Consider the following 22382-nt stretch of genomic DNA (forward strand, 5'->3'; position numbering starts at 1 on the left):
TTCAGTAAATGACGCCCTATAGTTTTCATTTGTACCCTTCAAGGTGGAAAACGTCTCTTCGTGCACACTTCCTTCTCTGAGGGACCGGTGGGATAATTCTCCTGGAGAGTTGCACTTCCACTTCCAAAGTGTCTTGAAATATGGAGTAGTGGTGCAGAAAATGGCAGGAAGGTGGGAAAAACAAGACCTAAAAAGCAGCAAATCATGGTGGCATCATTCCACAACAAAGGGCCTCAAAATGACCATCATCCCACATTTTATTGCTGTTGTGTTTGATTTCTTTACATTTACAGTTTGATTCAAGCTTACACTTTTCCTGCTCATTTGTGATTGACTCACTTCAGCTCATCATTTAAAACAAAAGACAGCAGCTTGTTAACATGCTACCGTACATCACCGTGTCCAGTGTAGTGCAGCAGAGAACGCTTGGCTGATAATAAAGAGACAGAAAGGGAAAAGAAAGAGCTGTCTTGCCTTAAATCTTTCTCCTCACCTGTCTCTTCCTCCTCTGTCTTTCCCCGCATCCCTCTTTGTCCGGCCCCTCCCTCTCCACCTGCTCTCCTCCCTCCCTCGCTCGCTCAGCCTCCTCGCCATCCCCGCCCCTGTCTCCGCCCCTCCCCGCAGCCATTGGCCGAGGGTCCGCCAATGGCGACCGGAGCGGCAGCCTTGAGGGACTGCATATGCAAAAGCGTCGCTTAATATTCATGAGTTGCTTTTGGGGCTTTAAGTCGTTGATTAGGACAGCGGCACAGCTTTCCGTCCCAACTGCCCGCCTGGCTGGCTGACTGTGTGTGCGCCTGTAGCCCCCCTCTCACCGGCCATACACACACACACACACACACACGCACACGCACACACGTTTTCTGCCATCCACACACACCCACAGCAGATCAGTTCAGGCAGCGCTCAGACCGCTAAACTGTGTCGCTCCCTCCAAGTGGAAGCAAGGACCAAAAGAGATTGGAGAAAGAAGGAGAAGAAGAAGAAGAAGGGGACACATTTTGAAACTTTTTAAGATCTTTTCAAAAAACGTTGCTTTTTTTTCTCTGGAGGAGGTTGACATGACAATGACCCGCTTTCGCCGATGGATTTGGTAGGACACCCGCTTTCCGAGTGTTTTTTCATGCACTCTGAACAAGAGTAGGTAAATTTTACCTTTTGTTCTAATTGGTCCACTCATCACTCAGCTTGTCATTGTCTTCCACCGACTGTCGGTGTGTTAAGAGTTGCTGTGAAGGTTGTTTCTGCATTCAAAGAGTGTGTGTGCGCGCATGTGTGCAGCTCTTATTGTGGTGGAATGCTCACCTCACACCTGAGCGCTTGACACACAGAACACACACTCTCTCACCTGACACTTTCTAAACACACCAAGTTTGACATATTGTCCTTGAAGTCTTCCCCAGCTCTGTCTGCATGCGTGTGCGTGAATGTTTTAAGTGTGTATTCATCCAAGCAGATCATGAACAAGGTAGCGCGGCGCAGAGGTCACACGCGTCGCACTCTGAAACGGCAGGACGAGGGCCGTAAGAGTAGAGAAGACGAGGATGAAAAGAGGGGACGTGCGCTCTTGAATGCCAGAGGAGGGAGAATTACAGGCGGCTGACTCAGCGTGTGGCCCCCGTGCACGAATTAGACACAAACACATACATCAGACTCATACGCTCCAACAAGCAAGTTGCTCCTTTCATGAAGCACTTTGCTCTTTTAGGTGTGTGTAGAAGACCGCCATGCACTACTAACTGGACAGCAATGTGTGCGTTCATAACATGAAAAGTAGATTCAAATGCGTCGTACACTCTTTGGAATCAATTCTGTGGTGTCCATGCAAAAGCAGTCATGATGTGTTGCTGACTGAACTGGAGTGATGAGTGAGATGCGCAAGGTGACAGACACCAGGCCAGGAATTTAACGTAAAAGGAAAAAGTTGCACGTTTGGAATTTAACGTAAAAGGAAAAAGTTGCACGTTTGTTCTATATCCATGTGTGCCAAGGTTTGTCAGGAAAAAGGTCAGTTACGCCACAGCACTTGAGCCATTTAAAAGTCTTTGCAATAGAAAGTTGAATGTGTAAATGTGAAAAGGAAAAACCAAATCAAATCAGAGGTCAATGTTGGATTTACTGATGTGTATTTTTTAGATTTCATTTAAATGTGATTTGAATGATTTGGTTTCTTCAGAACAATGCTTGGACTTGATCATTTTTCAAAAGCCATTTTTTCAATTCATTTTTTTCCACATCACATTTCAGCTGTGAATTTGAACTCCTTTGTGGACTTATAATTAATAGTATCAAATCACATCACTTTTTTTCCCCAATCATTTAAAATCTCAATCTTGAATATAGGCTTAGGGAATTGAAGTCTTAAAACCATTTTATATTCTGCCGTGAAACAAAAAAACCTTCACCTACAAAAAGAAAAAAAAAAAAAAAAACACTATGTGTGTGTCTGCTGATCTTTCAACGCCAAACCAGCGCAACCAGTTTGGGAGGCGCACACAGTAAAATTGCAGTTTCAGCACTTTCCGTCATGTTTCCCTCAATGTTCAGGTGAATCGACTTGTGCAAAAAAAGTCGTGTTGTGACATTTTAAAGTATGTATAATGTAAAACAAGAAATTTAGCAAAGAAATAAGCAGTTTAAAATGTACGCCGTGACAATTTGAGCAAAGCTTTCCTATCATCCAGGCGGATTCCGCTCCCCTGCTGTGCTCTCAGGCACTGCTTTCCAACACTAATTAAAGTATTAGGAATGGTGATGATACTGATAAGAATAATAACAAAAATAACATCAACAACAAGTGCCGCTTAAGCTATTAACTAATTACCCCCCCCCCTTCCCTCCCACAGCCCCCCCCGCCACCCCATCCCCTGCACAGTCCCCCCCCCCCCCCCCCTTTCCCATCATATACATACATTAGCATATCATTAAAGTGTAGTTTCTTCAGTGACTGTCGAATTTGCTCTTTTACATCGGCAAGCGGGATGAAAAAGCGTCATCGCGGCGGCCGTGCATGCACATCATGAAGGCGACCATCGCAAGATAAAATGAGCTCCATCACACTGATTTTCCTCTCAGGATTTTTGCATCGGAATTATTTCTAGATTGTTCTTCGTGTGGGATTTTCTTTATAAAAACATGAACTGTTTCAGACAAAGTAAATCCACTTACTACACATGGTGTGAACATCAGAATTATATGAACCAATCAAATGATGATGATGGTGAGTTTCACCAAGTATGCAGTTTTTTTGTTTGTTTTTTTCAACTGATATGTTTAGCAGGCAAATATTGAACCAATATTTTTAGATTACGATTTATTTAAAATTGAACCTTTTTAAAAAATATGTAAAAATCTTTATTTGAGGAATTCCACTTGAATGCTTAGCTATTTAGAATATTTAACACTTGTAATAACGAGTAAAGATTTAGGACTGTGCAAGCATGCTTAAAAAGATGGAAATGGTGTGCCTTTGCTCTTTTTCAAGAGTCATTTAAAAAAACATTTTACTTAATTCAACAAAAAATATAGAATTGTTGTGCAATGGGCTTTTATTCCTATATATATATATAAAAATATATATATATATTTATTTTTATTTTTTAAATAATTCTTGAGTGAGGGAAAGCGAGCAGTAGCGAGAGCAACAGAGAGAGAGAATCTGACTGGTGGGAAGGAAAAAGGAGGAGGGGGGTCGACCAAAGAGAGATTGCGTAAATTAAAATCCTTTTAATCTCCTTATAAAATCATTTACTTAATTCATCTGTCAGGGCATGTCAATATGTGCAGCGCTGATTTGTTGGCTGTGTTTGTGTGTGCATGTGTGTGACCCATGGCTGGCCTGTGTGAGGAAGTGTTCCTCCCTTTTTTTCCCGTGTTCGTTCGCCCGTCCCTCTGTCCCTATGGCATTTGTTATCTGTCAGGTTTGTCCTCATGTCCACTCACCGACACACACACAAACACGTACCTACACACAAGCGGCAGCCTCGCTCTCGTGTGAAGGGTCCGAGCATTCCGGAATTTGGTCCCCGTAAAGAGAGAGGGACGGATGCAAAGGAGTCAGACGCGTGGAGGGATAGGTGGGAAGACGGAAGAAGAAGAGAGAGTGGGGGTGGTTGCTTTTGTCTGACACCCCTGCTCTCCGGCTAGTGGTCTGCCGGATGCACGAACGCACACATGGCTCCACACACACACACGCACGCATACACATTCTAGAACATGCTCGCCAATGAAAAAGTCTTACTTTGTTTGTCTGTCAAGACACTCAAACGACAAGACAAGCCTTGATGATGCGAATGTGACTGTTACCCTCAATCAATCAGTGTGTGTGTGTGTGTCATGGCTCAATGGTGGCCTTGATGTGTTGAAAGAGCAGTGCGAGGGGACTGTACCAGCTGTGACACACACTCACAGCAATTAGCCATGAGACCGCAGCCAAGCCAAACGTGTGTGTGTGCGCGCGCGCGTGTTTTGTGTGATTGAATGCCAAAGAGCTGATTGAAAGAACACAGAGCGAGAGAGAGCAAGAGAGTGATGTATAGTGAGGGGCAATCCCGCTCATCCGACATCCCCCCCCCCCCCCCCAACCCCCTTGTATCCCGCTCCCCTTCCCTCCTTTCCACATCTGCTCCAGTCCGCATCCATTCGTCCAGGCGATCCATACATCACAATGTGCATTCCTTATTATCGCTATTATCGCTATCTATCAAGTCATTTGCGACTCCGCTGAGAAGGATTCTGCTTACCTTCCATGTATTGACCGCTTTAAATGAGATTTAGACTTAATTTCTTCATTTGTCAGGTTCAAGTCATGCGCGAGAAAAGGGTTTTTTCTTCACCCCATCGTCCTAGTGGTACATTTGAAATTACTGCAGCTGGAGTTCAAAGTACTTCCGTCAAGCAGCAAAGTTGCAATATTATGAGAAAAAGTTTTGGAGTAAAGTTGCGATATTAGGGGAAAAAAGTCATATTCTAATAACATCACAATATTCTATGAATAAAGTCTGAACGTGAAAAAAAGTTGCAATATTATGTGGGTTCGAGGGGCTAAAAAATATTTGTGTAATTGTAAACTTTGCGACAATGTTCCCCTTAATTTTTCCATTTTAAAATGCCCCCCCCCAATTTCAGTTTCCAAGAGATGGAAGAAGTCAAATTTTTAACTTAACAAAGCAGGACTGGCCATTTTCATTATTTGGTTATTTACCTATTCATTCCAAAACTGCAATTCCTTTTATGGACGGCCGCCTCGTCTACTTCCTCTTGTCCAGGTGCCCTTAAGCAAGGCACCCATTCCCTTGCCCCCAGAGTCAACTGCAGTCACTGATATCTCTCCTCGCGTCTCTGTGTGGTGTAATGCACACACAACAACATAAAGATAGACCAGACGGACAATTGAATTTCCCCTCAGGGATTCAAATTTCTTGCGTCGCAAATACATGAATCATATGCAGGGTAAAGCACAAAACAGAATAGAATAAAATGGAACTTTATTGTCACTGTTATAGGAACAATGAACATCCGTTAAGCATCTCACAATTAGCAGCATAGAAGGTAAAATATTAGTCAAAGATCAGAAACACAAATATAAAAAAAAACATTCACAGTTTGGGAGTGTGTAAATATTGTGATATAGAAGTAGTATGATGTCATTATTAACATTATATTGTACTGGATTTGGTAGTGTAATTGGGTATCTATGAAGATGTACCAAATGCTGCCCCAGGTGGAAAATTTGCGGATGAATTTGTATTTTTTTTTTTTTTTAAATCAAGCGATGAGCATACGAGCAGGTGTGTTTGTGTATCACGTGGTGCTCGCGGCTTGTAACGTTGGCCCTAATGGGAGGAGACAGCACAGACCAGGTCACAATCGAGCAAATTTAGACGGAGAGGTGGCGTGCGTGAGGGAATGCAGGTGAGACAGAGGAAAAGGAGACGTTCAAAGTCTCGCCTCGTATAATTCGGTTGTCGGGCTGCGTGCATAAAGCGGGGTGGGGGGCAGAAGGGAAAGGAATATTGGAAGGGGGAGGAGAGTAGAAAGAAATGGATGACCATGCCACCTGCAGAATGACAGTGAAGTATTCCAGCACTCGCCCTGCCATCATGCTTCATGTGGCAGATGCACGTCTCACTTTACATTCTTTTCCTTCCCGCGCAAATTGTTTTCACGTTGATGTTTTTTCTCCATTGAGTTGAAACGCATGATCATGGTCAGTTAGTCAGTTGGTATTGTAAAGAAAATGTTCTTGCTTAACTCGTTGAATGTTTTGTAATGTCAATTTAATAAATCCAAATGGGCAAAATAAGATGAACTTTCAATGCAAAATTACGTTGGAAGATTCCTGATGCATAATTTTACTCACACTGGCTTGCATTCTTCATCCATTAAATGAAAAACTCCTAAAACCTTAAATCTTGAACTGAAGTTCGATTCTCTTTTATGTGTGACTATAAAGGAGGCCGTTCTTATGTTTAAGAGTAGTTGAAAATCTTTTTTTTTTAACTACAGACAACTAAAAATCCACATATATTTTCCCATAGAAGTGGGTGACATGGTTGTGAATGTAGCTGATTTGTACAAGATTTATGGAAGATTAATTGAGGAGAAAGGTCTTCACAGAGAATGAATTTGGTTTGAACTGACCGTATGAGCAACAAAAATAAGCCTAATAAGCATTACGAATGCGCGTCACACAAGTCAAATATTTTTGCTCTATATAAATTGCCATCTGCCTTTCACAAAACTCTAATTTTCTTAAATTACAGCAAAAAATAAGCCCTTGGAAACATGTCGCACTGTATATCCAGGCAAACACAAGCGGAAATTGTTAGCACATCGTGCCCTCAGGAGGTTTCATCGCAGGCGATCCTCACTCTTCTTCTTCTTCACTGCGGATAATTTATCTCTGCTTCATCCCGTTCTTCCTCCACCATTTACCTCCCAACACTCGCACCTTCTGGACCCTCCCCCGTCCAGGCCCCTCCCGTGCGGAGCTGTCACCTTTCGGCACCCGCTCAGTCCCTATTAAGAACGACAGCCCATCTGCCGCCTGCCCCGCTAACAGCTCCCGTCGCTAACGCTAACATGTACGCACAAGTGCATCCGCGCGCTCACACACACACACACACACACACACACACACACAGGATACTGTATTGAGCCCCATCTGCCCTGTATGCCAACATGAGAGGAATGTAGTCACACACCTTTATATATGAATTTGTAATCCATTGTGATTGGCATGCATAATAATTTACAAAAAGTTTAGCACGGAATTATTATTTTGCAGCCGCGCTGCTGTCCAGCAACACTTTAGAAGGAGCGCATACATAAACCACTGCAGTGACGCACTTTAAAAACAGCCCTGCCTCAACGCACGCTGCTAACATGGCGGACATGATGCAGTCCCGGGATAAACGCGAAGGCATATTATTTTCATTGGATTTATAAATTGAAAAAAAGATTTTCAAAGCTTGCTAAGAGTTTTCAACTCATTACAGTTGTTTCTGTATGAACTCCCTAAAACATACATTTGCAGAAGTATTGGCATTCGACTGTTTTGGGATTTAACTATTTTAAGTAATTCATTAAAGAAATGTTTTCACAAGTAACCCCAAAACATTTCTGTTTTGATATGTCTGATTACTGTGCACTTCTTGTATAAACCCCCTAAAGCAATCTTTTTATGGCACAATATTTTCATCGCATTTATAAATAAAGAAAAAGCGTTTTCCAGTTCACCAACATTTTTCAACTAATTAAAGTGTTTTGCATGAACTCCCTAATACAAAACGGTTGTCCACTATTACTGCGCACTTCTTGTGTGTATGTATGTGTGTGTGTGTGTACGCACACCACTGTAACATGTTTGGTTTTTTATAAAAGTCATTAAAAAAACTAATCATTTTCAAGTAATGCTAAAATACCTCAAATTTTGACTAATGAACTTTTTGTGAACTCCCTAAAACACATCCTTCTTTAACATGTGTGCAACAAATAAAATCTGTGTTCGAATCCTTGAATCTATTAATGATACACATTCAATATTTTCTCAAATAATCAATGCGTAAAGCTTTTATCCCTACAGAACAGCATTAGAGTCTTTTGATTGATTATTTGTAATACATTCTTGACGTCCCGTTTAAACTTGTCAGTTATCACCCATCAGAAGTGCAAAATGAGGTCAGTGTTGTTTCTGTTCCTGGTTGCCAACCTTTCAGCAGAGATTTCACCTGATAAATTACATTTTTTATTTCCCCTGACCATCTTCTAATACATACAATTTGCAGTTAATTTGAGCAAGCATATATTAGCAGTGTTAATAATAGGAAAATAACACAAATATTTGTATTTGTCTGCAGTCATTTTCTGTTGCATTAGTTGTGGTGACGTCACACTGTCTAACAGGGTAATTAGGGTACAGTCGTGTGTGTGCATGCATGCATGCGTGTGTGTGTGTGTGTGTCTAGGTGTGTGTGTTGATGTATGCGAGTGTGTAGTGGCATTTGTTTCCTTCAGGGGTAGGTGCCTTTTGCATTAGTAAGAATGGCAACTGTCTCATCAATCACTACATCTGCATGTCACACACACACGCACACACACACACACACACACACGCGCACACACACACACACACACACTGGCATGGTCATTCTATGCACAGATGGGCCAGTGACACATGAGCGCGTCACCAAGACTCACACACGTGTGCTCGCGCACGCACGCAGTTTGGAATAGGTTGAGTAGAATCACAGTTCAACAATTTAATGTTTAGCAATTGATATTTTCAACTTGACTCTTTTGAATGCAGAACAGATTAAAATATTCCAAATCCTCACCAAAATGTTCTACATTTTGTATCTGTTTAAAAAAAGAAAAATACTGTCGTGTCATTCTGTCAGACTGCTTATAATACAATCTCTTATGTTCAAAAACATATTTTAGGCGGAATTGAATCTCTGGGATTGAATGCCATACACATCTCATAACAATTATTATGTAGGAATTTAGTTAAATAACTGGAAATGTCATTTAAAAAAATATATATATATAAAGAGCATATTTTCCTTTGTATTGCAATCAGGAAATTGTTAACTAATTTGCCTCTTCTGTAATCTCTGCTGCCTCATCGCATAGTGGAGTACATATTTAACAGGCGGGTACAGGGATTCAACCCAGCAACACTACTGTACTGGAAGCGCGTCCGTTGGCGATGACACCAGGACACTTTCCAATGGAGGGGGGTGGAGGGGGAACCAAAAAAAAAAAACTGCACTATGAAGTGTTTTCTGTCTATATAGCATTGTGACATGGCAACCGAAGCCAATAAGAGTGTGGAGCAGCAAACTATCGATCGGTCCTATTCACCAGAGTGGAACTAAAACCAACAAATTACACAACCCCACCCTCCACCTCTCTCTACATGGAGGCAGAGAGGGAGGGAGGGGGCTTCTGGATTGGTCTGATCCTCGCCTCCTTACACACACAGTTACAGGTCACAATATTAGTCACACCCACAGTAACTAATAAGATTCATTAATTTCAACGTTTATTATTGTTGTAGTATGCAGTGTTATAGAATTGTACTGCATCATACCTAGTGTTTTTTTATATTTTGTTTATTTTATCTAGCGGCACGACAGCGGGCAAAATTGGCTTTGACCTCAGCAAAAGTCTCCTTTTCCTCTCTCGCAGCCCCTCTGTTATAATCAATTAAGTTTTTAGCAAAGGATAATTTTGATTGCATTGACTGCGGTGACCTTATCATTCCAGCGACAACCTCTCCCCTGACACCGCGCTGCCTTTGATTTCACACATCGTGCGTCACCCTCCAGGGCTTTTTGCTTTTTATTCCCTCCGTCGGATGGCCTTATTCACAGTCAGAAAAGCCCCGACGCGGCAGCCTGGTTGGCGAAGGCACATATTGACACATTTAGGGAGCAAAGTCGCGTGTTTAAATTGTCCTTCTTGGTCATTGTGTGTTTTTTAATGACATGTTCAATGTTTACCGCCTCAAAATGAATTTTTTTTTTAGCCACACATGCTGGAAACTCATGTGAATATGCGCTCTTGTCTGTCATTCAACATTTGGCTTCCATTTGTCTGTTCACTTAGCTTCTACTGCATGCATTTTCATACTGAAATCTATTTTAATGTTGTTTATTGCTGAGCCATATAGTTAGCCTAATAGGATAATTGCCTTCGTAATTTCTATATCTTTTTTAGAAAACAACAAACTCAAAAAACAAGAGTCCCGATTCCATCTTTTTGTATTCCTTGACCTGGATGGCTGGCAATCTACACAGAAATGGATGAACAAACACAATTTTTAGCAAACATGATATTTTTTATTGACATTGTGACAGTCAGTTAAAAATGACGGGCAATTATGCTTTTAAGCTACCAATTCATGTAAAAGTAGATTTTTGACCTTACTAAACAAGATGTACTTTCTTACCACTTAAATATCTGCGTCTCTTTGGTTCTATATAGCCAAGCAACAACTCCCCCCGCCCCTCCCCGGTTATACGTGTTGATGACCGTTTTCACTGCTGTCTTCCAGAATGAACTTATCGAAGGGCCCACTGGTGAACAGCAGCACTGACGACAGCTCCAAGTCGACGTACGTTAAATGCGGCGCTGGCGCCTGGAGGATGCACCAGAGCTACGAGCCCCTCGAGGCCAACCACATGAGAGACCCACATGCCCTCTACAACCCAAGGTAACACCCGCTGAAAGACAGTCTTCATTTACACATTTTACGGTAATGTGCAAAAGTATGAGGCCACCAATAGCTTTCTTGTTTTAATGACGTTTTCATTGCTGTCATTTTGGCATAGTAAAGGACAGATATGAGCTGTGTCAGAAAACATCCAGGACTGGTGTCACAAAAGATTTATACAACAAACTACAAGTGTTCCCCTTTGAAGTCCCCCTGGAGTCTAACACACTTTCCCAGCCTTCTCTGCCACGCATTCATGCACGCCCGGAAGGATTCCCCATCTCTGTCATCACAGCCATATTTGATATAGTCCACGACTTCAAAACGGGTCCCCTTGATGACCCTCTCGAAAGACAATCACACAGAGCCAGGTCGAGTGAGGAAGGAGGTTGCTCAAGCAACTGGTCTTTTTTTTGGTAAGGAAGTGTCAGATGCTCACAGCATTGTGAGCAGGTGTGTTGTCATGGCGAAGCAGCAATAAGCGCACTGAACAAAGCAAAAGATACAGGATCTCTTTGTAGACGTGCTGGCTGATCGTCTGGCCCATATTGCAGAGGAAAACTCGGACTTTGGATTTGAAATACAGTATATCTTTAATGACACCAGTTCTCGATTTGTTTTCTGACACACTTTGTAAGGAAGGGGGAAAAAATTCCAAGAAGAAATGGCCTTTCGGTGACAATCGCGATCAAGCTGCGGATTTGGGAATTTATTTCCTCTCTTTGTAGATCAGTCAGCTTGCCAGAATCATAATGGCACTGCCATTTTGTTTACTAGCCTTACTGAACCAAGAAGTATTTATTCTCTTTGGTTTGACCTTGGTGGAGGGCTGCAGACTAGTTTTATACGGTCATTAGGGCATTTCCAAAAATGCTGGCCCAAGTACGATAAAATCCTCTGCAGTGGATAACGTAATATTATCACTCAAAGAAAGCCTGGACAAAACCAGTGAGCGCAGCTTCATTATTCCCAACATTATTCTTATACTGGTATATTTCTACTTTATATGTGATACATCGCAAGAAAGTGGTCTTAATTGTCACGCTCAAGGACAACTCAATATTACAAATAAGCCTTAAAACAAACTTGAACTAACTCCAACCAAGTAAAATGAAACTCTGGGCTTCCATATTTAGAACCAGAACTGTAAATACGCCACTTGTTTCATGTCCAAACACAGCGAGCACATTCCTCTTCCTTTCTCGTTGCCTGACGTCTCTCTCTTGTTCAGTCTTTTAATCAGTCTGAGTTTGCCTGGAGAAGCCATAGAGACGCAATATTCTCATTGTAAGTAGGTAAGATTTGCTCCTAATTGGCACTCTTTTGTTTTATTGTGTTGTGGCATTTATGCATACGTGTTGCACGTCGTTGCAGCTCGTTGGGTATATTGATATATAAGTCTAACAAAAACCTCGTGGCCCTAATGGGCAGGGATTTGGATTTTATTTCCCTTCAAATGAAAACCCATTTGTTAGTTTTGAATTAATTTACAACCTGTTGCCACGTTATCGACGAGCGAGTGCATTGTCGCGGTGCAACTTGCAAAGCCCTTCAGTTATAAGTATGTGTCAGCGCATGCGTGTGTGTGTGTGTGTGTTTGTGTTTGTATGTAGACTGGAAGTCTTAGGCCAATAGGATTTCAGGGTTAGTCTGGGTCAAGCCAATTAGAGGTCTGGCAAACCTTTCTCACGCAGTCTCTCAGCCAATCACTGAAGGGAGCATTACATGCACCCTCTGTGTGTGTCTGTGTGCATATGTGTGTGTGTCACACCATTGCGTTAGAAAGAAATGCTGCATTAATTTTTAAATGTATTGGTTGCTAATATTTTGCCCCACTCATGTAGCAAAGTATGGTAACCAAATTATTAGAAACTGCAGTGCCTAGACCCTAAAACTGCAGACTAAGTAAATGGTGTATGTATTCCCCATATGAAATACATCTGTGCCATAAAAAAACCAAAAACTTTTATTAAAAAATAATTTAATCATTTTCCATATTCACACCCAAGCAGAAGGCCAGCATCGGATCACGACCTCCTACTGTGTTGATAAGATTTACGACACACACACACACACGTGCACACTGTAATTGCTGTTCCCAAAGGTCAACGTTAAAAAGTTATTTGAACTATTTGATACTCTTTCAAATTGCAGTTTCTATTCCCATGAGAAGTGCATTCCATTTAATGTTATCAAGCTTTAAAAAAATGTGCTGTTGTTATTTTGTTAAATTACATATTTTCTACTATTTTGCATATTTTTACATGGTGCTATAAAGTTGCAAGGTAATTCGGGGGATATGTTTAATTTGTGTTGGATTTCTGCTGCTTTCATTGGATGGCAACAATGTTATTCCCCATTTTATTTAGGCCATCAACCCATGGGAATGTGATTAATGTCAGCCAGCCACGCACCGCTGGCACATGCACACGCACACACACACAAACACACGCACACACACATTGCTGTAAACTGAGCCCAATGTGATCATAATGATAAAGCAGATTGCCTTAACACACAGATGGACCTCACAACAGCTCCGCGAGCATGCATGTGCGCGTGCGTGCGTGTATGTGTTTGTGTGTGTGTGTCTGTGGACAATGCTGATTGGATTGCAGATTTATAGAAGAGGATTACTGGCAGAGCAGAGAGAGAGCGAGAGGGAGAAAGAGAGACAGACTTTCAGAGACTCACCTCTCATTAACTTCCACCCCCTTCACCCTCGCTCACACACACACATGCACACTTATACAGACACAAATATACACAGTGGAGGTCACATGTCAACGTATATTCCTCCTTGCAAAGCGTTGAGAGCGAGCGCGGATGCAAACGCCAGTGGCGGAGGCAGCGGGCCCTCCAACAAACCTGATTATGAGTGGATGTGAATTAGATTCCTTAACAGATGGTCTGGACACCAAGCTCGAAGGTGCATGGGCCAAAGTGAGAGGAGGGAGGGGGCAAGGGAGGTAAAAGCAGCGAGATGAGGGGCAGACAGGAGGAATGTCAGCAGCATATGACCATCATATACTGGATGTTGGTGACTGGTGAACAATTGATTTTTTTTGTTCTCCTTACAGTCACCTTCATTAATAATATGAATAGCTAAAATGGCACTGAGTAGAGCACAGGCCTCTGACAGTCCTAATTTAGATCAGCGCTGAATTGTAAACCCTGGTAGATATGTCTGAATTTTGTCACTGAGCATTCATGCATTATTCACGAATAAATTGAGAGAAATGTCCCTCTCCCACATTGTCTACAATTTAACAACAAAGAAATTGAACATAACGTTCTTGCTCGCACCATCCCTTCACAATATTTTGCGTCAATAGGTGAAGTCCATTTTGTTTCACCCTTTACTCACCTGAGTCCATAAATCCCTTCATTTTCTATATAGCTTTTCCTCATTAGGGTTGCAGGTGCGCTGGAGCCTATCCCAGCTGACTTTGGGCAAGGGATGGGGTACAGCCTGGACCAGTTGCCAGCTAATTACAAGACATGTACACACAAACAACTATTGACACCTACGGACAATTTAGTCTTCAATCAACCTAATATGCATGTTTTGGGCAATGTGGGATGCCGCCGGAGTACCAGGAGAACAGCCGCACAAGCATGAGGAGATCATAAAATAATAATAAACCAGTAAAATACAGTTTGATGTCATTATATTTGATTACCAAGAAGAAACAACATGGTTCTACTTCCTTATACTGTAGCGAGGTGTGGCAGTTCAACTATAATACTTACCTATAAAAGGCTAGGCCTTCAAAATAACAAACAATTTTTTTTTTTTTTTTTGTAATAAAGAAGGTTGCAGCGTGGTGAACTAGTGGCTCTCACATCCACCTTACAGTAGTTAGGTGGGTTTTCTCCAGGTACTCCGGCTTCCTCCCACATTCCAAAAAAATGCATGTTAAGTTCATTGAATACTCTCAATTCTGTGTCAAGGGGAAAATGTGAACCCTTTTGTTTCATTTATTTGATATGAACATCACAAGAACATTGGACAAACCAGAAGCATTTCTTGAAGTTTTAGCACGAATGCTGATTCTCAACTCTTGTCCACAGGAGGCGTGCAATATAACATATATACCGTACATACAATACAAAGTACATAAAAGGCAGGATTGTAGATAGCGTATAGACAAGTCAATGAATCCATTATTAAATCAGTATCATGGCAAGTAATTTCCACATTAAGCATCTCCATTTTCATGTGAGCAGCTCTGGCCGGATTTAAGCCATTTTTTTTTAGGTCCCTGACAAAAATTGTAGGCTCAGTCTCCAAATGACGCATTGTTGTGAGTGTGAACGGTCCTGTGTCCATATGTTCCCTGCGATTTGCTGCCGACCAGTCCAGGGTGTTCCCTACCCTCTGGCCCAAAGTCAGATGCGATAGGCTCCAGGTCACCCGCCACACTCATCAGGACCAGCGCTCTGGAAAATGGATAGAAGAAACCTTACACCAAATACATTTTATATCATCTCCAAACTATTACAAATTATTCCACTGATGATAACCTGGGCAGTCCGCAAAATGTCCAAAATAGTAATTGATGTTAAACAGCTTGTAATCCTCAGTCCTCCGCCAATGCCGAACAATCCGACATTGGATCAGCACCACACCTTAACAGGCTTCAATACGTTGCATCCGCACCAAACTGTTACAGGTTCTTCCCTGGACCAAATAACAAAAAAGTAAAAGAAACACACTGCCTTGGTAGACTTACATGTATAGCCTACATTTTACTCTCCCCTTACTATTAACATGCACACTAAATACAAAGACAGTCCAGGCTATACCCCGGATATGCTGCAGCTTACCCGATACCCTAATGAGGACAAGTAAAAGAAGAAAATGGAAGGACGGAAGGATCGGGATAATATTTAGAGAGTATTTTCAAGTTTGGGGCCGGTGTGCATGTATTGTCCCTCGTGCCTCTGGTCATCCCTCACGGTGATGGATAGGTGTAAATCTTGGCAATCCTGTCGTGACAGCCCAATTTTCTCAAATCTGATCTGCTTAAAGAATTCAGCTCACTTGTGTCTCCTCTCCTCCATTTGTACTTATCCTCCAATGCGCTCGGCCCCCTCCTCCTCATTCCCTCAAATGTACTCCCATTTTACTGCGCACGCTGGCTTTTACGGCCTCTCTCTTTTTCCTTCCACATTTCCTCCTTGTCGCTTCGCCGCATCCTGCCCTCGCGCTCCCTCCCGTGTCACATTTGAAAGCCCTGTCATATTTACCAGAGTGGAAATCCTCTTTCACCATCTGCTTAATAAAAAATTTGCTTTTAATCCGATTCGGGATATTTTGTTTTTTTTTTAAGTACTTATTTTTATTATACTTCTGTGCAATTTCATCTGTTGCCCGGCTCTCTATCTGTCCTACTGCCAGGGAGCGGGAAAAGAAAATGTCAGCGTGTGGAAAAGGCTGTTGCACCGTGAATACTTGATGATAACACTTTGAATACACACTCACACACACACACGCACATGCACGAGTTGAACACTAACCTTGATCACTGACCTTTCTTTTCTAAAAGAACCAGCCCGTTTCCATCCTTTTGTGCATGCACATTTCCTTCCACTGTCATCTGAAAACGTGGACTAAGCCTGAATTGGATCAAATCATTACTCATTGAAATCAATGAGATGTGTCTATACACTGGTGTCTTGAGATACAAGTATAATTAATTCATTCATCATTCTTGTAACTTGTAATGTGAAAAATAGCACTCGATAATATTGTCCTTACTCCACTTAAAAAAACAAAAACAAAGTAATAACATGATTAAATAGAATGTAAAGAATTAAACAGTTTGTGCATCATGATTTAATGCTTCATTTCAGTTCATTGTATTGCTCCTTTTGGTGGGCAAACCTTGGCCACCGCTCTGCAATATAATACAGTCAAGCAGACTCAAACGAGTTACCACTACTCTCAGGGATTCAGTAAGATACAATAATATGAGTAAATCTTTTCCATAGGATAAAGAATATATGCTTGGGAATGTTGCGATATTGTCTGTCTACATGTGTGGTGCCACCTTTTGTGTTGAAATATCTTTTGCTTAAGGCAGGGGCGTCAAACTCATTTTTGTCTCGGCCCGCATTGTAGTTATGATTTCCCTCAGAGGATGGTTGGAACAGTGAAACAATATAAATGTTGAATCACCAAATCGTATTATTACCATTAAACAACAAATTGAGGGATAACTAGTTTTTAAATCAGAAGACAAGGATAATAGTTTGTTCAAGTATTGTTTAAGTTACTGTAGAAGAAGGGATTGGTAACAGAAAAATGCAATATTTCAACATTATTGTTTATTATTATGACAATTTGGAATTTGGGTACAGATTTTAGCAAAAATCACGGAGGTTGACGAGCATGATTTGCTTTCGCGGGCCACATAAAATGACGTGACGGGCCGCATCTGGCCCCCCGGGCCTTGAGTTTGACACCTATGGCTTAAGGGGTTACAACACCACAACTATCAGTGGTATTCGTTAGCCTGTCAATGGCGTGTTCCATTTTGAGTTTTCATTAAGCCAGCAGGAGCATCCTAAGGCAAAGTTGTTGGGTTTCGTTTGACAGTAAAATTCAACTTGGAGTGGAGTTAAACAACATGAAACCTCCTTTTTGAAGAACTGCTCACTAACTACCAAACTGCTACTTATTATGAAGTGAGTTGAGTACCCTGTCACCATACAGCGCTCGTATCTCAGGTTTGCACTCGCAAGTCAAGGCAAAGGATTGGCCAAATGTGTCGACCTGAAGTCGGCTCACCCATATCTCAAGGCACCAATGTATTTTCCTCATTTGCGGAGTTGAATGTATAACATTGGCCAATAATACTCTCATATAAGTGACAACATCTAATGAGATCCAACGCAAAAAGATAATCATGCTCAATTTTGAGAGGTACTCATTTGGCAATATATTAACTTTTGTGGTGGTAGTACATAGTGGTGTACTGTGTACTGCATCACACAGAGAGCTGTTTCTAATATTTTGCAGAATTAAGATCATTCTGCTGTACATAATGTTGTGGCCCGTAAGTGTATGTGTTCACTTGCTCCTCTTCTTGAGGTTTTCAGCACTGTTCTTACAGTGGACAACCACCCTCGTGAACACAGTGACACCCAGCTGATAAAGAAGATAGAAGGAGGGGTTTGCACAGTCAGGATTGAGGGGGGGGGGGGGGGGGGGGGGGCAAAAGGGGAAGGCGAGAGGGGAGGGGTACACGGTGACAAAGATAGCAGCAGACAGCAACACATTTATCAGTTCGTGCTCACCCGAAAATGACCTAAATCATTTCGATTCTCATCTGACAGCGTTTGAACCCCAAACAAGCTCCCCCTGCTCATGTGTTGACACACACACACTGTCAAATCCAGCTCATCTTTTACTACACTCACACACTTGGAAGGCGAATGTTTCCATTTACAATGTTGAAGAAAGTCTCCTCAGTGGGAGCGCTTTTAACATCTGCACCGTGCAACAACGACTCCAAATTCTTCAGTCGCCGGCCGCTGTTTGGAAAGCTCATAATTCCTAATCAATAGCGTTTGGCTGAGCTTGCCCTGCGTGTGTGCGCACACCCCCAACCGCTCATCCATTCACTTGTGGAGAATGTGGGTGTGTCAACTTTACAAACCTCAGGATGCATCCTAATAGCCCCGCTTGTGGGCCCCTTGTAAGTCTTAGCCCTCATCACATCACAATTTGTGGCGTCTACACGTGTGTATGCGGGCTGCCTATTGTACTATATACAGCTGGGTTGTGTGTTGTATGTCTATATGTTACACACAGGAACACTGTGAAAACATTTATTTCTATGCATTTTGGCCACAATGTCCTCGTCTTTTTATGTTTTTCCTCTCCTGTTTTACCCGAGCCACCATTTTGTTCATTCATTGCTTTATATTCAAGTGTGATATTAAGAATTAACTTTACTGTCAGTCCACATTATGAATGAGCTTTGTGTACACGTTGATCCGCTGTGGAGAAAATTAACGAGCCAATTCCTTTTTACAGTGGTGCCTTGACTTAAGAGTGATTCGACTTACAAGTTTTTATTGATACGAGCTGTTACAAGATGTATTTGCTTTGATTTGCGAGCTAAAATCTTAGATTTAAGAGCTCGATGGTGGCAGCAAACTCAACTCACTTCACAACACGCAGCGGTTTGGCAGATAGTGAACATATCGTTAAAAAAGAGAATTCAAGCTGTTTATTGGCACTCCCAGTTCAAGTTTAATGTCAAACTAAACAAAAAACAAACAGAGTTATGATAAGTTGTGTATTTCAAACAACCACATCACTTTGAATGTCCGCTAGCTTCATCCTAACAAACAATGCAAAATGCCAACAAACGATGCCAAACGCCATAGACTGACTAATAAATAGGATCAATAGTTGCGGTGTTAAAACCTTTTAAGCAACTGATAATTACACACCAACGATGGCGCAACAGGTGTAGACCGACAATATAACAATACTCACAGGTGAATAGTCTTCATCCTCTGCTAAAACAACTAATATTTTTCACACGGGGGTGTGTGTGTAACTACTTATTTTATTTTATTTTTGTAATTCTGAAGTTTGTTGAAAATGCATGGGTACCGGACCACCTCCCCACACGTTGATACCAGTGTTGTATTGTGCTTAATAATGATGTCTGGAAGAGTTGTGCCATAGAAGAGGTCTGTGTGGGTGTAAAGTAGCCCTTAGCTGATGTCTCGTTGTGCTTCTGTTGACAGCAAACTAGTTGAGATTGAATCAACAACGCCTCTGCTGGTTGCAGCCAAGTATTGCACTCCAATGACCGGATTGCTTCAAGACACAATTAATCAACAACCACTTCTACACAATCGACAGAGGTCGGTAGAGTAGACGAAAATTTGACTGAAGTACTGTTACTTTAGAACAGTATGACTTAAGTAAAAGTAAAAAGTAATCCACCAAATAATTGCTTGAGTAAGACTGAGTATGTACTCAGTGAAAAAAATACTCAAGTACTGAGTAACTAGACGCTAACTTCTGATTTATAATTGTTTTAATCAGAGTATGAAAATCAAAATAAACACAAATCTAAAATGGGAATGTGCAAATTCAGATATGGCTCAACAATATTACTAACTACAACGATAACGAATTGAATATTTATCAAATAGCATAACATTAAGTCAAATTCAGGCACAAGAAATAGTTTAAATGGATTGTCATTGTTTACACAAATGCAGCACGACTGGCTCCCTACCAGGCAGCGATTACAACAAGGAAGCTCAGTGCATGACATCGCTGTTGTTTTTCATAGCGTTTAAGCTAAACATACATTTGCGCTGTTTCATTGGTGAAATGGAATCACATGTGCCTCGTGGTTACATTGGATTGGTAAAACGGTCACGTGACATGTGAAGTGTCTCTAACAAACTAAAGAAAAATAAATGGTGCTAGTAATAACAGATACTGTAGATGATAATTCAGTGTAATAGAGTCAAAAGTAGTGTTTCTTCTTAACAAAAATGCTCACGTAAAAGTAAAAAGTATTAGCATTAAAAGTGCAAGTGCAATGTATCCAGAAAGTTCCTTAAGTAATTGTAATGGAATAAATGTAGCCGCTTACTACCAACCTCTTTTTGTTTGGCTAATTTGGACACCTGATTGATCCTTGTCTATTCTGTTGTTAGCCTGCAAATGCATTCTCACGTGGACAGAGATTCACTTTCAAATATACCTTTATCCATATTGCCTTTTGCATGTACCTGTAAAGATTGATATTCATCACTCAGGAATAAAGTATCACACGTGCTTGTCTTTACTGGCCGACAGCCCATTTGGGTAGAACACGTGTTGGCCATTATGGCATTGATTGTATGTAATCAGGGGTTTACTCTGCAGCCAATGAAGAGAATTACAGGTTTCCTGCACGTCTAACACTGTAACAATTGATCTGCTCCCTGGTGTGTGTGTGTTTGATGTGCAGTGGCAAGTGTGTGTTTGTGTGAGATGTAAAAATGACAAAACAAAAAAAAAAAAAAAAAAAGGACCGAAAAGATGATAGAAAGAGGGCTCAGTAGGAGGGAAAGTGGTTTTCAACTCTCGCTGTTGGATTTTACTTTGCTCCATTCACTTTAGTCCCATGTAACAACTATAATCATGTCCACACCGTGACTCTATACAAATAAACGCAAGCTTGCACAGTAACACAACAGCAAAATGTTACTGTTCTTTTTTTTTGTTTTTGTTTTTTTTGTTTGTTTTTTGTTTTTTTAATGCTGTACTCGAGACTGCTGGGAAGTAGGAAATATCACACTTTGGACCTTATGCAGTCCATAATCTTTTTGTTGTTGTTGTTGACCACAATCATTTTATCAAATAACTTCATGCTGGGAGAATAGTACTTGAACGCACCAATTTCCATACATAGTATTGATTGACCGGGGTGCATCCCACCTCTTGTCAAAGTCAGCTGGGATAGGCTCCATCTTACCCATGATCCTAATGGTGATAAGCAGTATATTGTAGAAGATGGATGGATGGATTATGCCGATGCGTTATATCTTTGTGAAGTTGGGATGGATCTCTTTGTCCCAACAGGACTTCACAGTTTTCTTGACTTAAATTTTTATTTGATGACCAATGATTCTCTGATTTATTAACACCAGTTGAACTACTAATTAACTAGTTTCCACTTTCTCAACCCATCTCAACCTTATTCATAGAGAGAGAGCCCTTCAAAAAAGAAATGTAGATGAAAGAAAGTGCTTTATATCAATAAAAATCAAACATAAAACCAGTCAGTGACGTTGACATTTTTTATAATCAATTATGTAATTGTTTAGTTGTTTTTGAAATTGTATTTGCTTGATTTTGTTAAACGGAGAATTGACATATGTATGTCATACTTCCTCTGGGTGTCGGAAACTCTCCGTACAAACACAAATGGTGTTTTGTAAAACTTTGGCCAGGGTTGAGACTTTCCAAAACTCTGTCTTTAGTGTTTTGGGGGGATTGTGCAACAAAATCTCATCTCATAAAGACTTCTCTTTAACATCAGAACATGTCCAAAGACAAACTTAGCCTGAGACACCTTTCAAGCAGACATACACATACGCTGTAGACTTCCCCGTGAACCAACATGTGCAGACAGTGTTGTTTGTGCATGCAGGCACCCTCACATTCATTCATTGAACTAACCAGCTGACAAAGAGTTCAGCAACCCTGCAACACAGGTACCCAAAAAAGCAATTCAGCTTATTGATGAAATCGTTGTATTCATTTGACTATGGAAATATAAAAAGACTTTCTTTGACTCCTCTCCTTAGCCCACTCTTTAATTCAATGCATTTCCCCACCCTTCTTTCCATTCCAAAGCTTTGCCAGTATCATACAGATAGAATTGTGTATTTTTTTTTCTTTTTTTTTTTTTCTTTTTTGCTTATTGGACTGTGTGTTCTTATCAGCATGGTGAGCACAATGCTCGGTGTGATGGAAAGGTATTAGCCAGCCCGCGGTGGCTACATTGTCAGCACTTCTACCGTCTCTTCCTCTAATGCTTTCTTCAGCCTCTTTTGCTTTCCCTCGCTCCTCCCCCTCCGCTCCCCCTTCCTCTTCTTCTTCGTATAGATTGGATTTTCTACTTATGTT

General features: G+C 41.2%; 1 protein-coding gene across 7 annotated transcripts in view; it reads left to right on the forward strand.

Annotated features, from left to right (window-relative positions):
- esrrga (estrogen-related receptor gamma a) overlaps positions 1 to 22382 on the forward strand; it is a 129687-nt gene that overhangs the window by 18394 nt on the left and 88911 nt on the right. For 3 of the 7 annotated variants that reach the window (XM_061667266.1, XM_061667276.1, XM_061667316.1), the window contains exons 1-2: positions 765 to 1140; positions 10562 to 10720. In XM_061667266.1, coding sequence (XP_061523250.1) covers positions 1085 to 1140; positions 10562 to 10720 — 215 coding nt within the window. In that variant the 5' untranslated portion in view covers positions 765 to 1084. Of the gene's footprint in view, positions 1 to 764; positions 1145 to 10561; positions 10721 to 22382 lie in introns of those variants that run through there. The other 4 variants (XM_061667282.1, XM_061667308.1, XM_061667291.1 and 1 more) reach the window with 3 other exon arrangements.

Source organism: Phycodurus eques, chromosome 2 (genome assembly GCF_024500275.1).
Source record: "Phycodurus eques isolate BA_2022a chromosome 2, UOR_Pequ_1.1, whole genome shotgun sequence".
Classification (NCBI taxonomy): domain Eukaryota; kingdom Metazoa; phylum Chordata; class Actinopteri; order Syngnathiformes; family Syngnathidae; genus Phycodurus; species Phycodurus eques.